Source organism: Thunnus thynnus, chromosome 15 (genome assembly GCF_963924715.1).
Source record: "Thunnus thynnus chromosome 15, fThuThy2.1, whole genome shotgun sequence".
Lineage (NCBI taxonomy): Eukaryota > Metazoa > Chordata > Actinopteri > Scombriformes > Scombridae > Thunnus > Thunnus thynnus.
The window spans coordinates 15398226-15413952 of record NC_089531.1 but is presented as its reverse complement, the minus strand read 5'-3'; the positions used below and the strand labels follow the sequence as shown (position 1 = coordinate 15413952).

The 15727-nt window shown below is 40.2% G+C and overlaps 1 protein-coding gene across 1 annotated transcript; it reads right to left on the bottom strand.

The window, feature by feature from the left end:
• Nucleotides 1-395: 395 nt before the first annotated feature.
• zgc:63863 (uncharacterized protein LOC393372 homolog) lies at nt 396-15003 on the bottom strand. The gene is made up of 10 exons (XM_067612838.1): nt 14747-15003; nt 13305-13359; nt 12287-12417; nt 12106-12186; nt 11263-11449; nt 11022-11123; nt 8817-8958; nt 7735-7919; nt 7011-7120; nt 396-4573 (listed from the first exon to the last, which is right to left on the bottom strand). The coding sequence occupies exons 1-10, from the start codon at nt 14814-14816 to the stop codon at nt 4392-4394; spliced, it is 1245 nt and encodes a 414-aa protein (XP_067468939.1). The 5' UTR covers nt 14817-15003; the 3' UTR covers nt 396-4391.
• Nucleotides 15004-15727: the final 724 nt, after the last annotated feature.

Sequence of the window (15727 nt, the reverse complement as noted above, 5' to 3'; positions counted from 1 at the left end):
GCCTTTTCTGCCTCACCTCATGTGTCTGATTTGCCCCTGTGCTCTCTAACGTCTCATCTCCCTGGGGGTCAGACGGACAGATGCGCAGCCTTGTCCTCTCCACACACACAAAGAAAAAACACATTTCTGACCTAATTTCTCCAAGGACGCCAGTTTAACAGAGCCTATGAAAAGACAACAGCTGTACAGTACAAACAAAAACACACACACACAAAGGAAGAGGGCGCTCCTTTCTGTTTTCTTTAGAACTGCACAGATGTAAACACAGCAGCTGGATTCTTCAAATTGCTGTCCTCAAAAGTATAGTCTGCAGTGAAAACATCAGGTCAGTCCAAGCAGCTGTTTTCTAAGTACTTATGTTCAAAATTGCCACAAAAAAAACAGGTGACAAGAAGTGTTTTCTTCATCATTTATTCACCGCTCTACTTCATACACAAAAACCGCTTCATCTGTATGTGAAACACATCATAGTACTACAAGTGCAAGGTGCAAATAACCTGATATGTTCAAGGATACAGTTTGTACCAAGGGTTTAAGAACCACCATGAGAACCATGCATTAAAATGCCCACATAACTCATGTATTGTATACACACACACAAATAACGGCTTACATTTGTAAAAAGCATTTGGTGTGATTAAGTCTTTTGGGAAAATTTTGGACCTGAGGGGATGACAGAGATGTCAAGAGAGGCTCAACGCAACCTCACTGGGAGTTCAACTTCCGGCTCTTCATCACCCTACAGAGAATTCATAATTTGGCATGAAAACAAGATATTTTGGTTTACAGAGAGCGTTGATTTCTTTGAATTAGACTCAGTGAACAGCTGTCACGTTAGCCAGTTTTACTCTTGTCACTTATCAGTCAACAGCAGCAAAATGATTTGGTTTGCAAATTTCTGTGTTTCAAAAGATGCATCACTTATTTCATAATCATCATAAATACCGATCATAATAGTCAAATTGATACAACTTTTTTACAAAGAATCATCTATGGGACTTTGTTTGTGTCTTTGGCAAATACATTTAATAGAATGATTAGTGGGTGGAGTGCAAAATAGCCCCAAAATCCTTGCAGATGTGAGCTGATATCAAGTGAGATGAAAAAGGCTAATAACATGAAACTAAAAAGCATTAAAAGCAGTGATAACAAATGATTCAACTGTGAAATAGTTAAGGTACTTTCAACAGAGCTAATCGATAAAAGTAAATAATTGCACTGCAGTCAAATGATATTATGTATCTTCTATTTCTTCTATAACAACAAGTTTACATGGTGATTTTCATGAATTTCATGGCCCTGAAAACTGTGAGTCATATTTAGATATGGGATCAACATCTCCAGCATCGCTCTTCCTTCTTATACATTATTTATTTTGCTTTCATTCATACCAAGTATTTATTAGGCTTCTATCATTTTTCAGCTGAGGCATCTGCCAAACTGAAACCAGTGCAGGTGTCGATGTAGGTGTTTCACTGTGAATGTGAGGATATAAAAAAAGATAGGAAATGGTGTCTTAAGCATGCCAAGAGCCAGGGGCAAGAATTAAATCCTCATTAGGATCTGGCACCACTACCACTCTCTCCCTGTATACGTCTATGTGGTGTGTGTGGTGTGTGTGTGTGTGTGTGTATGGCACAAACACACTACTCAGCATCTTGGCTAATGTTTGAAGATCAGGTCAGGAGTTTCTCCCTGCATATTAATGTCTTAAGCAGCCGACTGATCGCAAGCAAAGAAGATTACATATGTTTTTTTCGTTGATAAAATTGTTTTATATCAATCAGCCGTATCCAAGCATCATAGATGCACAGTTACAGTACATACAGTCAATTTAAAAGTACACCCAGTGGTTACAAAATTAACTTCACTGCAGCATAAACTGTTTGTGTGGTTAGAGCAACCATGCAGATCATAACAGAAAATGTTCCCTTTTTCTTGATTTATTATTTTAATTTTGAAAGCAGTGAGTCAGCACGAGCCAAACCTTTAACTTCTGACCTGATGCATAAAAACTGACCACATACAGTATTTCAACTGACAGATAATTAGATTACCTTAAACAATATGAACACTCAGATTGGTGATAATATTCATTATGATGAAGTCAATTAAATGTTTACCCGTTAAATAAATAGCCAATCAGATTGTTGCTCTTAAAATAAATTATCAGACTGTTGACATTTAATAACTAGGCACTGAGAGTGCCAAAACAAAAAATAATAAATAAAAAAGATGCCCAGAAAGTTAAAAAGAAAGAAAAAAAGAAACTGACTTAAAGCTAATATTTTCCATCTCTCACACACACATACCCACATTCACACAAACACACACAATTAATGCATTTTAAAAACAAAGACAGACACATGTATTGTTTCATGCGATGTACTACTTGTAAAACTGAAATCTGAGAGGTGATTCAAGCAATCAGCACAGGTTACTAACTGACTGGATGTCTGAATCGCTCATGTATCGAGCTGCTAACTGGTCTGCAGATCAGTCGACTACCTGAGTTACAGGCCACTGATTGATTTACTGATGGCCTAATAAATTAACTGACTGATTATCACATTTTCTGAGGAATGTCTGAATCTAACTAATCAAGTGACAGATTAATTGACTGGTTTGTTAACTATTCCACAATCCTCGTCCTAATAGGCCAAGATCGCCCTGAAAGCTAGAAATGTGACTTTCTGGAGCTCTCTGTGTTTGTACAACAAATTTACAGCCAAACTACCCTTGTTTGTCCTATATGTACCAATCAATTTCTTCTGGTGCTTACTGTTGATGAACCGTACTCTTGTGAACTGTAATTTTGCACACAACAGACTATGTACCAGTTGAATTCATACGCTCCAAAGCAACTAAACTCAACAGTGCAGACTGTACATGCAGCTGTGTGAAGATGTTCTCCATAAATCTGATGATAGAGGAAGCGCAGGGAGGAGAGTGTTGTGACTACAGTGATGTTGTGTTAACAGATGCAGCTGGGCTACATGCTAGTAAAAGGTGATAAATATTTCAGAATATAAGTCGACACACAGAGCATACCATTGCTGTCTGGAGAAACCCCTACATTCTTTACATATGTATGTACCTCAGTTGGTAACAGCCTGTATTATTAATATACCATTCAGCCTACGAAACTCTGTGATTATGTTTCTGGTCAAACAAATATCCAAACAATATCTATGTCAGGTGCTGTCAGAGGAGATGCATGTAGTTTTCTTCTTCCAATTATAAAAAAAAATAAAATCACAATTTCCTCTATGAAATATGTTAAAAATCTCCGATTGCCCCCCTAAATGTAGCAGTAGAATTATTTTTAAGCACAGCTGTAAATGCTGAAGAGGAATATGATGTTGAGGAGAACAGAGTACATGCACTGTAGCTCTGTTGACGGCTGTTCAGGGTGGATGTTGGCGCAAACCTGGTAAATATTTTAAGAATGTAAAAGTACTGGTGTCTTCCCCATACTTATTCAGCACTGGTGGGCCACAACAGCCAGAAAACTGCTACAGAAAATATAAAAATAACGTATTAAAAAAAGATGTGTTTCAATACCTCTTGCAAAATGCATCTGCAACAGGCTCGTTGCTTGCATGAGTGCTGCTTTTCTGCATGCTAACTGTGTGTGTAACGTTCACTTTTGGGGCAGCAACAGCTCCTCTACTGTAAATGTAACTCGCTGACACCTGGAGTAAAACAATTAATATCAGTGGCTCACAGGCAAAATCTCTCCTTCCATCCTCCCCTCTTTCTCACATTTACTCTCCTGCTCTCCGTCTTCGCTCGTAACTGGAAGCTTTCAGCAGAAAACACCGCTCTTTAATAATTTGTATTCATGTGTCATCGTGCTGGCTAGGGGCACTTTTGGCTCTTAGATATGGCTGCTGATCCAACAGGCGCACTAAAAACACTATCGACAGAATTGCAGCGTAACAAGCATGACAGCCTAAAAACAAGTAATCAGAAAAATTATCAGCAAACAGGAAACATACTGAGACACGCATGAAAAATGGTAAAAACGGTGGTAATGTGTTACCAACAGCCTGAAAAAGCAAGATGTGTTAGTGTCTTACATGTGGTAGGAGGTCTGGCATGCACGCTCAGAAACATACAACACACATGCACACACATCCTGAGGCTCTACTAGTCAACATATGTTCATCGTGGTTGAGTAGCAACAACCTGTTTGGCACCAAGATAACTGACCTCCTGCTTTTCTCCGTTGCCCCCTCTCAACAGGAGAAACGAGCTTCAAGTCTTCAAAGTCTGTGTTTGTGTATGTGTGTTTTATATATATTGTTTATCCATGTGGAGAGCAGACAGTGTCTGCTGTCACCATGTGTCAATGTGCGTGTCTAACAGTCTAAATCCCCACCGCCACATCAGAACAGTTGTAGTAACACCTCGGGTCCCCAGTCCATGGCCGTCTGGGCCACGGCGAACACGGCCGCCCCGAGCGTGGCGGACAGCCCCCACACTGCCATCTTCACCATCCTGTTCCCCTTCCCCCACAGCTGGCCTCCGTCCCGGGGCAAAGCTGCTTCCAGGCCAGAGTGTCGAGAGGCTGCGAGCATAGAACAAGGAGGAGGAGGAGGAGGGGGGTCAGACTTTGAGGGGCAGAGACATGAAGGGGTCAAGAGGCTCCACAGAGCTCCAAGCTGAACCAAAGGAGGATCAAGTTGCATTTTGTTACTGGGATGAAAAAACCAAAAAGGAGGTCAAGGAATGTCAAAACACTAGGAGCAGAGACATGGAGGAGGCAGAAGCATCACAATACATTAAGTATTATCCTGCTCCACTAACAGCAATACTCTCACTTTAATTAAACCTGCAGTGCGGAACTTTTAGATATAAATGAATGTCCATTACTTTCAAGCTCTTGCCAAACGAGTTCACACAATGCTGATTAAGCTTATCACCGCCAGATAAATCTCTCTGTATTTCACAGTATATGGAGTTTTTAAATCTCAAGTCGGGCGCGACATTCCCGCACTGGCCATTTGGCCATTAATCGTGCGGCTCTTCTAGACTTCCAAATGTTATCGGACCGAATGGATCAAATTCTGATAATGAAATGAGTCATTTCGTTGGGGTTGTGTGACGCTCAAAATAATTTATCCACCATTTTACAGCAGCAACAGCAGGTTACGGCCGGTGGTGTATTGGCCATCGGGCATACTGCGACAAATCCCGGTGGGCCAGTGGACCGTCAGAACATATCCATTTTTACTGGCCCTCTCTGTATGCCTGTCATTCGGGGTGCCATGAGAGCGTGCTGCATGCCTGTGTCAGGCAAACACAGCCGAGCGCCCCCTTTACTCTCACTAGGGGCGACACAAGGACAAAAGTCCCACACTCCAGCTTTAACAAGAGGGCAAACTAGGCTTAAGTAAAACCTATGCAGTCTAATTCAGGCCCTGCAATAAATTCTACCTTCATGAAGGTTTTATTGTTCACTTTTTTATTGAATCAGCTTTAGGGAGGTGTTCAACTTTTTGTGTTGCTGTTGATCTTTGCTGTATTACACTGAGAGATATTTTAAATATTTAGTTCACCCCATTTATATCAATGAGGATAGACTAAATATTAGACACAACTCCACCCTAAAGCTGGATCAACACCTCTCAACAAAAACATTATTATGACCTTCATGAAGGCTGAATTTCTTGCAGGGCTGTGATATTAGATTGCATTAGTTTTAGCTACCTGTAAGTATAAATAAATAAACTGTGAGTGGCAAATGCACTTTAATAATACAGGACTCAAAGTTCCAGTTGAAATTACACATTTGTTGACCACCAGGAAAAGCAAACATGACTTGAGTGGCTACTCTGTTAGAGAGGGAACAGGAGGGCAGCAACTGTGCATCTGTTTATGGCACAACAAACAAACTGTAGGCTGAGAGGATTCATTGGGTCATGTTGTTACACTGCCATCCCTAGTTGAAAGTTTTAAGTCTGTTGCACCTCTGACTACATCCAGTGTTATTGACTGATGCGGTTTGGGTGTGGTCAGAAGACTGTCCTGGGGAGAGTGTGTGATGTCACAGTGTACTGAGTACACTTCTACATCACTGCAGCAAGGTAAGACGTTAAGCAAAAACGAGATTTTCAGCTGGTAAATTCTGCATCACGTTCATTTTTTTGTTGTTGTTCTTGTTTAGTAAATTACTTTTTTTTTTTAAACTGTCTTAACTCATGATCTACTTTTCCCCCTTTCAACTGTATCTCACAGCCTTGATCAGCAAATGGAGAACGCTAATAGACTGAATGGCTATTGCTTAAAAAAATGCCATCCATAAATAGTATCAGACAATTAATAAAATAAAATGCTCAAATACTGTAACTTTAAAGTCCTCTAGTCAGCCAATATACATCACTGGTTTAGCATTTGGATGCCAGTTTGTCTGTCAGGCTTACTGACTCGCATTCATTGTCTGCCAAAGTGAAGTCAGGAGTTGCTACGGATCAGCTCTTTGTCTGTCCGTTATGTTCTTCAGCTCGGATGCTGTTAATTGAATTTTGATGAAACTGCAGGGAATAGCGTGCATCATTTTTAATATTACACTGTTTGGCCTGAGGGGAACGCTGCAACATATTTTTGATTCACTGTACATCACAAACAATGTCAGACACGGCTGATCAGATTCCAACAAAACCTACGGGAATAATGCATCTCTTTGTTTTGTTCTGGCATATTTAAATGTGCACTTGATTGGTCTGACGGGGGTGCTACAACATTTGTTTACTTGTTATTGATTGGCCCAAAGGGGGGCCGCGTTAGTGGGGGGGATGACATATTTATTGTTGCCTTGTTTTGAACAACAGTGTTCTCATGTAAAGCATCAAAAAACATGCAAGGAACTGTGGTTCCATCACAATTTTGGTTGGGTAGAAATGGCTGTTCTTACAATCTCACAGTCAATATTAATTTTTCCCCCCACTTCAAAGGGTTTCTAACAAGAATTCACATTTTGATTAGATTACAGTTATTATTTCTACCGTATCTGGAGGTGGTGGAGTCCTGGGCCTTGGTGAGGCGTTGGAGCACCGAGTCTGGTCTCTGGTGGAGGGTGGAGAGCTGAAATGCCTTAAAGGTGCTTATGGACAGACTGGAGAGAAAAAAAACAGAGGAAGAGGATGGAGTGGAAGAGTAAGTCAGTGATGGAGAACAGAGTCAGGTCTCAGGTGAAACATGGACAGATGGAATGACATGAAGAGATGGACTGAACGATAAACTGATAGATGAAGGCAGGTGAGGGAAAATGTGTGAGAGACAATTTGGAAAAAAACTGCTAACTCAGTTGCTCTTGTGTCTAGGAAGCCAAGGGTGTAATGCATTATTGGATATCAGTATCTTTCAGTATCAGTCAGTCAAGGCCTTGTGTCAGTGATGTCACTTCCTCTCCTGAACAATGACTGTAACACTGAAGGACGCTTGCGGGGAGAGAAAGAGATGGATACACACAGCGAGAGAATAGTTGAGTCTCTAATGTCTCTCCTCCATAAAAAAAGTGGGAAAACGGTCTCACACACACACACACACACACACACACACACACACACACACTAAACGTGTGTGTCAGCAGCATCACTCATTCTAGATGTGTTTTACAGCATCCCCTCTTGGATTCTGAGGAAATTACATCACGCTATCCGCAGTCAATACACACCATCTCCAAATGTTTTTAACATCATTAACTATTTTCAGTTGCAACTGCCTCACCTCTTGCGAGACTGCAGCGCTGCCCGTTTGGCCAGTAAAGAAGGAGGATACTGGTCGAACAGCTCCTGAGCCTGGCCAATAAGAAGTTCGTATGGGAGGTCCGGGGGGATGCGGGAGAGGAGGTGGTGGACCATGGCCATGTCACATTCTGTCTGCTTCACCTCCTTCTCTCTGTGCAGCACAATCTGACGGGGAGAGGAGGAGTTAAAACTGTTAACCCTGAAGCTGTTCGCTGTGGTTTAACATGAATCCGATTCTACATGTTGTGTGTTTGGCTGGTTTCATCGCTGCTAGTGAGGCAGAATGAGTGCTGAGCGGTGAAATAGGCAGATGAAGAGTTAACCCCCCCATGCTGTGAGCTGAACGCAGCCTTGGAGGAAACATGAACTACATTCTGCTTTGTTGTTTCACACACACTTCAAACAGAAGTCTCCCTCTGCCCAGCCCCTACACACACACACACATATATACACACACACACACACACAAAAACTCATACTGCAAACAAGAAAACAAGAAAAAATGTGCACAATTGCACACATTAATCAACGTGCACAAAACCCTTCAGTTAAAAAAAAGCTTCCTTACATACACACACACACACACACACACACAAGTAAACACCTTAGAAAACAAAAGGATACACATACAGATTAAATTCTACAAACACACACACATATATGTTCCAGCAGTAAACATACATGCCAAGACAGTCAGGTAAAAGCATCCAAGACGCTGTTCCAGAGTGAAGCAAGTGAAAAAAAAATCTGAAATATAAGAATGTTTTTCCTTTGTAATCTCTCTTTCCTTTTCCCTAAAACATCAGTCAGGTACTCCTTGTCATCCTTTTCCCTCTTTTTCTCCTTTTATCTCTTCCTGTCCCTCCTTTCCTGTGTACCCTTCTTTCACTCTCTCTCTCTCATCTGTTCATTAGGAGGTACAGGTATCTAATTAACTAGTCCAGTGACTTCACAGTGCTCGGCCTTACTGTGTGTGTGTGTGCGTGTGAGCGTCCTGGATTACTGACAAAGACAATCTCACTGGCTTTCACTCATTTTCCCCTGGCGTTCAAGCCCTCTTACCGTAGCAGCGAGGTAGATGGGCATCAGTGGATGGGAGGCCAGGAAGAAGTCATAGAGTCTCAGGGTGTGTTTGAACTCTGGCAGGACGTGGCCGTACCACGTGATGAGCCAGGACAGTGCAAAGATGGTTCCCACCTCCGCTCTAAGAGAAAACGCAAAGGAAGGAGCCACTAATGTTAAAAGAAAGTCTGACATACTTTATTTTTCCATTTTTTCTATATTCTATTGTATTTTTTAAAACCTATTCATATGTATTTTTTAAAATATTGCCTTGTGTTTGTGTTATGTCTTGTCTTAGTGCCTTTTTTTATGTCTTATGTAAAGCACTCTGAATTGCCTTGTTGTTGAAAAGTGCTATACAAATAACCTTGCCTTTGTTTTTTAATGTAACCTTTATTTAACCTGAAAAGCCTCACTGAGATTAAAAAGTCCCTTTTTTAAGTCTAACAACATAAAACAGAAAATAACTCACAAGATCAGAGTTAACTAAAATAATCCTAAAAAATAAACTTGCCAATAAGAACCATATAAAAAAATACACAATACTGATTTCCTAAATTTCAGTTTATTAGGTATAAAAAAATATCTTGCAAATACTTAAAACCTGTTTGACAAAGACTTGATTTTCATATTGTATGAAAACTAATGGCTGCTTGGACGGTAGGAAATCATTTTGAAAGCTAAATGGTACACTTTGGATATAAATACACACAGTTTATAGTAGGTTGAATGAAATGTGAAAAACTACAGCTATGATCCATCAAACCTTAGCCAAATACCAAAAGATTCACATGTATTTTTGACCAAAGTGCCACACATAGGTCACGACAAAGCTCAGGAAAAGATAGTGAGTGGACCTCAAAGGTGAGGTTGCTTTGTCACACATACTCTATCCAGGATCCAGAATGAACTCCTCCGCTCATCCCCGTAAACAGGGTCATTAAACACCAATTTCTAAAGAAAGAGCCCCACAGACATCAAAGCATACTACATTCTCTTTACCTCCACAAACTGTTTATAACCCTCCCACGCTCTCCCTTAATATCTTTGTCCGTTGTAGTTATTTTTGACAGAGTCTCAAGTAAATTGGAAACTCTGAGAGGTTGTTGATAAATATTGGATAGGAACATTTGGGGAGGAAGAAGGATGAGTACAAGGAGAAGGGAGTGACAAGTGAAAAGAAGCTGGCGGTGGTGATGGAGAGGGGGAGGGGGAGAAAGAAGGAGCAAAGGGCAGGAAGCATGTGTAATGGGAGAGACGGAGAAATAGAATGAAGTGAAAGAGAGAAAATAAAGGAATGAAAAAGAAGTGAGAGCATGAGATAGGGCAGAGATAAGAAGGCGGGAGAGGGGGAGAGGAAGTGCACACTAAAAAGAGCTTTCCAAACTTTGAAGTGGGGTGTTGTTTATCCTGCCGTTTTTCTCCGAGTGCCATGCTTTTTGTTATTGTGTGAGCGCGTATGTGAGTTGACAGTAGTCTGCAAATCTGGAGGTTGCCAGCACAGCATCAATTATGAACAGGCAACGAGACAGCAGAGGTACTGGAGACGCAGACGCACACACACACACATACACACATACACACACACGCATATCAAAATACCTTAGAGGACAAATCATTAACTGGCAAACATTTTAAATCCCAATCTTCACCACACACACCAACATTAACTAAGCTGGTTGCAATCTTAAAATGCATTTTTCGTTGCTGCTGTTTCAATTAACTGAAAATCAAATAATATATCATTGTTTGATTAATTACACTATAGGATTACTCACAAAAGGTTAACACTGTGCGAACGTTGGTGGGGGAGAAAAGCCTCTGAAGCAGCTGTTGGACCATCTGACGATAGAATTCTCCACTGAGGCTGAATTTTGAATTCAGGTCCAATTCAACAAAACACTCTCCCCTTTGTTTCACTGTGACGCTCACAGGTGAAAGTCAACACTTTAATGCCCTCTAGTGGTTTTTGCTTACACTACATTACCTTTATTTGACAGATGGTTTTGTCCAAAGGAATTTACAGTAAGTGAATTCAAACTGAATACAAACAAGAGCTACATGCCACCAAAAACTGGAGCTGCATCCCTTTCAAAAAAAAAAACAACTGTAAACACTTTCTGTGACAAAACATTACAAGTGCTTAGGGTTTTTTTTGTTTGTTTAAAGAAATGAGACATAAACGGTGCGTTTGTGTGTATGTACCTGATCATGAAGTCGTGTAGTTCTGTATCTACCTGCTCCAATATCGGCATCAGGTAGTTTAAAATGTGTTTAGTGCTGTCCATTGTAGGATCCATGAAATCCCTAGAGAGAGACACAAAATATAGAGGTATGAGTGAAAGACTACTTGGAACTTGGCTGGTTAATGGGATCCGAGTTTAAGCTGATTATGATTAATGTCTTAACATAAAATTATTTGGTTCAACAGGGAAAAATATACTACCTGAGGTGATATTTGGACAGTGTGTGCAGCATGGCAATGGCCATCCGCTCCCCGACTACCAGCAGCAGAGTGACGGCCACATCGTGATAGCCCTGGTAGTAGTGGAGCTGAGGGTTACATTTCAAAACCACCAGGATGATGTCAATGAGCTGCTCCTGAAGTATGGCTCTCTCTGTGGCTGGCATACCTGAGAGAAGCAGAGGAACAGAGTGGTTATCACATCAAAGAAGCAACCTGGGACATGCCTGTGTTTGCCATTGATATGAAGATTGATATACAGGCCCAACACTGCTCTGTTGTGGTATGAAAGGGTAAACATGAGCTGCTTTCAACAACATATGCATAAACTTCTAGGAAGTGCAACCTAAAAAGACATTAACATTGATAGTCATCATTCTAACTTTTCTTGCACTTTTCAGTAGGAAGGAGACCTGTCAAATTCTACAACTTTACATTTATAAAGTAGCTTAGTATACAGACAGATATCAATGAAACTGAGGAGCTAATGTTGTGAGTCCAGCTTTCACTCGTTCACCACTGTTTCAAACATTTACATAGCCAATACCATGATTAATTGGGACTGAATCTCGAATGACCTCTCAGATAGAAAAGATAGGACACTTTTTATCTGTTCCATCACAACCTCATGAGTTCGGCTGCCAAAACAGGCATCTAGTGACAAAAAAATGTTCTGGTGCAGCTTTTACTCAACTCATTAATTATTAATCCTGGCCAGATATCTGCATGTTGCTGTAAGTACGGGGGGTACAGTTTGATAAATGGCAGCCTGAGCTATGCTGCTATCTTTAGAGATAGCATTCACACAGACAGTAACACACAGACCTTTAGGAAACCGCTTCATAGACCTCCTGACATCCAGGACTACCTGGTTGTAGTCCTTGTGGTTTTCCCTCACATCTCGACCTGCAACAGAAATAAAATGTATTATTACAATTAGTTAGTGTTATTAGTAATATGTAGTATTCATCAAACCAGTCAATATTATTAGTAGTCAACCACTAACCAGGTTTATGTGGTAGATCATACACATTGATGTTCAGCAGTTTGGGCCAGACTTTCCTCCTCAGTTCATCAGTGAGCAGTCCTCCCTTACTGGCTGCTGCCTTCCTCAGGGTCTCAATGTCCACTGGATCACTGTCCATTCAAAAGTCAGAATTAAGCATTATTCAGTGTGATTTGCCTATACAGCAAAAACTCCCATTGTGACTATTCTTTGAATGTATTTTATACACGCTTTTATTTTTTTACAGGGTTTTATGAATAATCTTACATTCAAGACAGTCAAATTCCATGACTAACACCCTGGTATCTGCCCTGTGCTGTTGACAATAGGATGTGTATCCACATGTCTAGGTTGAATGGACAAAGGAAACCGTTGTTTTGTTTTGTGCAATTAGTCTGGCTGCTTTTCAGTGTATTATTTGGACACATAAAGTCATTCCTGTTCCAATTCAGCATAAGCTTTCCTGCGCCATTTACCATCTAGTCCCACAGGCCTCCTGACACTAGAGTCTTCATGATCCTCGTCACACTTTTCCTCTGTGAAAATGTGAGTAATCTTCATGTGTGAAATTAGCTAAGTAGGGAGTGATGAAGGTCACTGTCTGTGGATAAATGCATTCCTTCTAATTGTGGAACAGTGTGTTGGAAGAGCAGAGGGAGACGCATTCTCACTTGGGAAAACACGATCTGAGGCCTATTGCTCTGGTGCTAATGGAGGCATGTTGTATAATGGAAACTGTCAAAACTTTGAGGGATTCTACAAATATGGGCATTTTAAGGTGCATTTTTTTGGGAAAAGAGGACCCCATTAGCAGCATGTTTGCTCATTTTTAGCCAATTCAAATAATTCAAACAAATGTTTCACAAATCCAGATGTTGTTTTGACTAAATGTTACAAACTCTGGGGAAAGAAAATGATATCTGCATTTAAGCAGCTCCACTTATACTGTGAATACTGTTCAGCATAGAAGAAAAAAACCAACTTAACAGGCAAACTTTAATTGATTGACAATATTAACCTGTTCAAAGCCTGATGGATCTCAGCCAACTTCTGTTTCCTCCCACAATCTGGTTCTGTAAAGGACAAAGAGATGTGAGGATGAGAGAAAAGTAATACAGAGTGAGAGAAGGAGGATAAACGGAGAAGAGGAAGGGAAAATAAATGTTTGAGGAATGAAAGAAAGACATAAGAGAGCAGAGGGTAAACAGTGAAAAAGATAACGTAACAGGAGACATTGGGAGAAAGACACAGAGGGAAAAGAAAGAAAGAAAAAGTGCAAAGCGTAAGGGTGGGGGAGAGGGACAGAAAGATGTGGGGAGATGAAAGATAAAGGAATCAAGGAAGGAATGTGATGACGTTGAGGTTATAAATAGAGGCTAGCAATCATCTGCATGAAACATACACGGACAAACACGACCAAAAATATAACATCCTGGGATAAATAATCACCATATCATGATATACTCTTTTGTAATACATCAACTGACACAAGCTTTACAGCTTATATTAATCATTATAAGTATGACTTTTCCATGGTACTTTGATTTTTTTGTAGTAACTTCAAATTTTCAGCACGACATGATGAAAAGATGTTTTAAGGTGTTTTTTTTAACTCTAGAAGTGACGCAACTCAGTTTATCTATTAGCTGATCGACAGAAAATGAATCAGCAACAACTCTGATAAGTGAACAGTCATTCAAGATATTTTTACACAATCCTCTGACTCTAGCTTCTCACATGTGAATATTTCTGGTTTTCTTAGTTGTCGACTTGAACTGACTCTGTGAAATCTTTGAACTTTCACTGTTGTCTGACTTTTTAAACAATTCTTCTATTAATTGAGTCAACAGTAGATTAATCTGTGATTAAATTGATTGATAACTGCAGCTCTACTTTACTTCTAGTAATGTCTTAACTCATTTTGTGTCTACAATATATTCACATTACTGGTTATAATGAGTCTCAAACACTAGGTTAAACAAAAATCTAGTGTTGAATGATGAAATGAGTGGCACAGTTAGTAGACAGAGGACAGGTAGAAGTTTTATTTCCATCTGTCCTCTGCCTGGCGGCAAGTTTCCTAACTATCCAAGTTGGCTGACAGGCTGCCACGCAAGCAGCACTTGTAGCTATAAAGCTAAAGTTTACTTTGACTAAAGGCGGTGTACAAAAAAAGAAGAAGAAGAAGAAGACTGGGTGGCTAAAAGATGCAGGTCATGAAAACAACTTGTGATCAGTGTCTTGTATCTTAAGTCAGGTGGCTTCTGTAATAGTATTACGTTCAATGACGTTAAACCAAGCAAGCTGGATTGGCGAGCTTTCTGTCTGTAGGCTACACGTACTGTTAATCTGTCTACGATCATATACAGGTGTGCTGTGACTGAAGAGATAGCTTTTTGCGATTATTCTGTGGTCAACACCTTAAACATTAACTGTTACCTAGCTAGCTGCTTGACTCACCTCTTGTGACAGATCGATTCCCATTCACCACTACTCCTACGTTATGTTTCTTCCTCTTGAGCCTTTTCATCCCCCTTTAAAAACTGACTACCAGAAGACGAAGTTTCTGTTGTGCCATAGGCAAACGGACAAATGGAAAATGTGACCCTAAACAGGTAAAAAAAAAAAAAAACATTGATTTTATCTGCTACCACGACGTCTCTCTCAACAGCTGGGTGTCTATCTAAAAGAATCAACCTAACATGACATCACCCTGCTAGGCTGCAATTGGTTACAAAATGGAACGTGACCCAATGCTCGAACACGATTGGCTTTCCCACCGACTCACGCCGCAATCTGACCTGACTGTAGTTTTGTAGTTCTGATTTTTGAGCGATAGTGGGCAATGTTTGTTTTATTTTAGTTTTAGTGTTAAAAGGGATTCACTCTTTTGCAATATATGAGGTAACACATCTACCTTTTCCACTGGGTGACAGAAAACTGCTATATAACAACTGTAACAGAAATTAGCATAGTGTTTGGGTAAATGGACAATATGTTTGTGACCATTTTATTTTTTATTTTTCTTGTTAAGTGTTGAGTGTTAAAAAACCACTAAAATGTAAAGTCACAACAGTGAGAACGCAGGCAGAATAGATGTGAAACAAAACAAAACAAAACCACGACAACAAATATCAATATGTAGATTACTGTTGGTTATTTATTAAGAACATTAACTTAACGTTCTTTAATAAGTTGCTTTATTTTCTGTATATATTTTTAATGCATGACTGTATGTCTGTATGAATGTACCTCCATGTTTTAAATGCCATGATATGCTTCTGCAAACTGGTTTCCTGACTGTCGGGTTCAGGTTCATGTTAGGACACACGTGGGCGAGTCGGTTTGATGCCCAGAGTTTTGTCTTTCAGGCAACTGCATACAAAAAAATCCCAGCTCTGTTGCTTATAGTGGTAATGCCTGGCATTGGCTATACCTGAC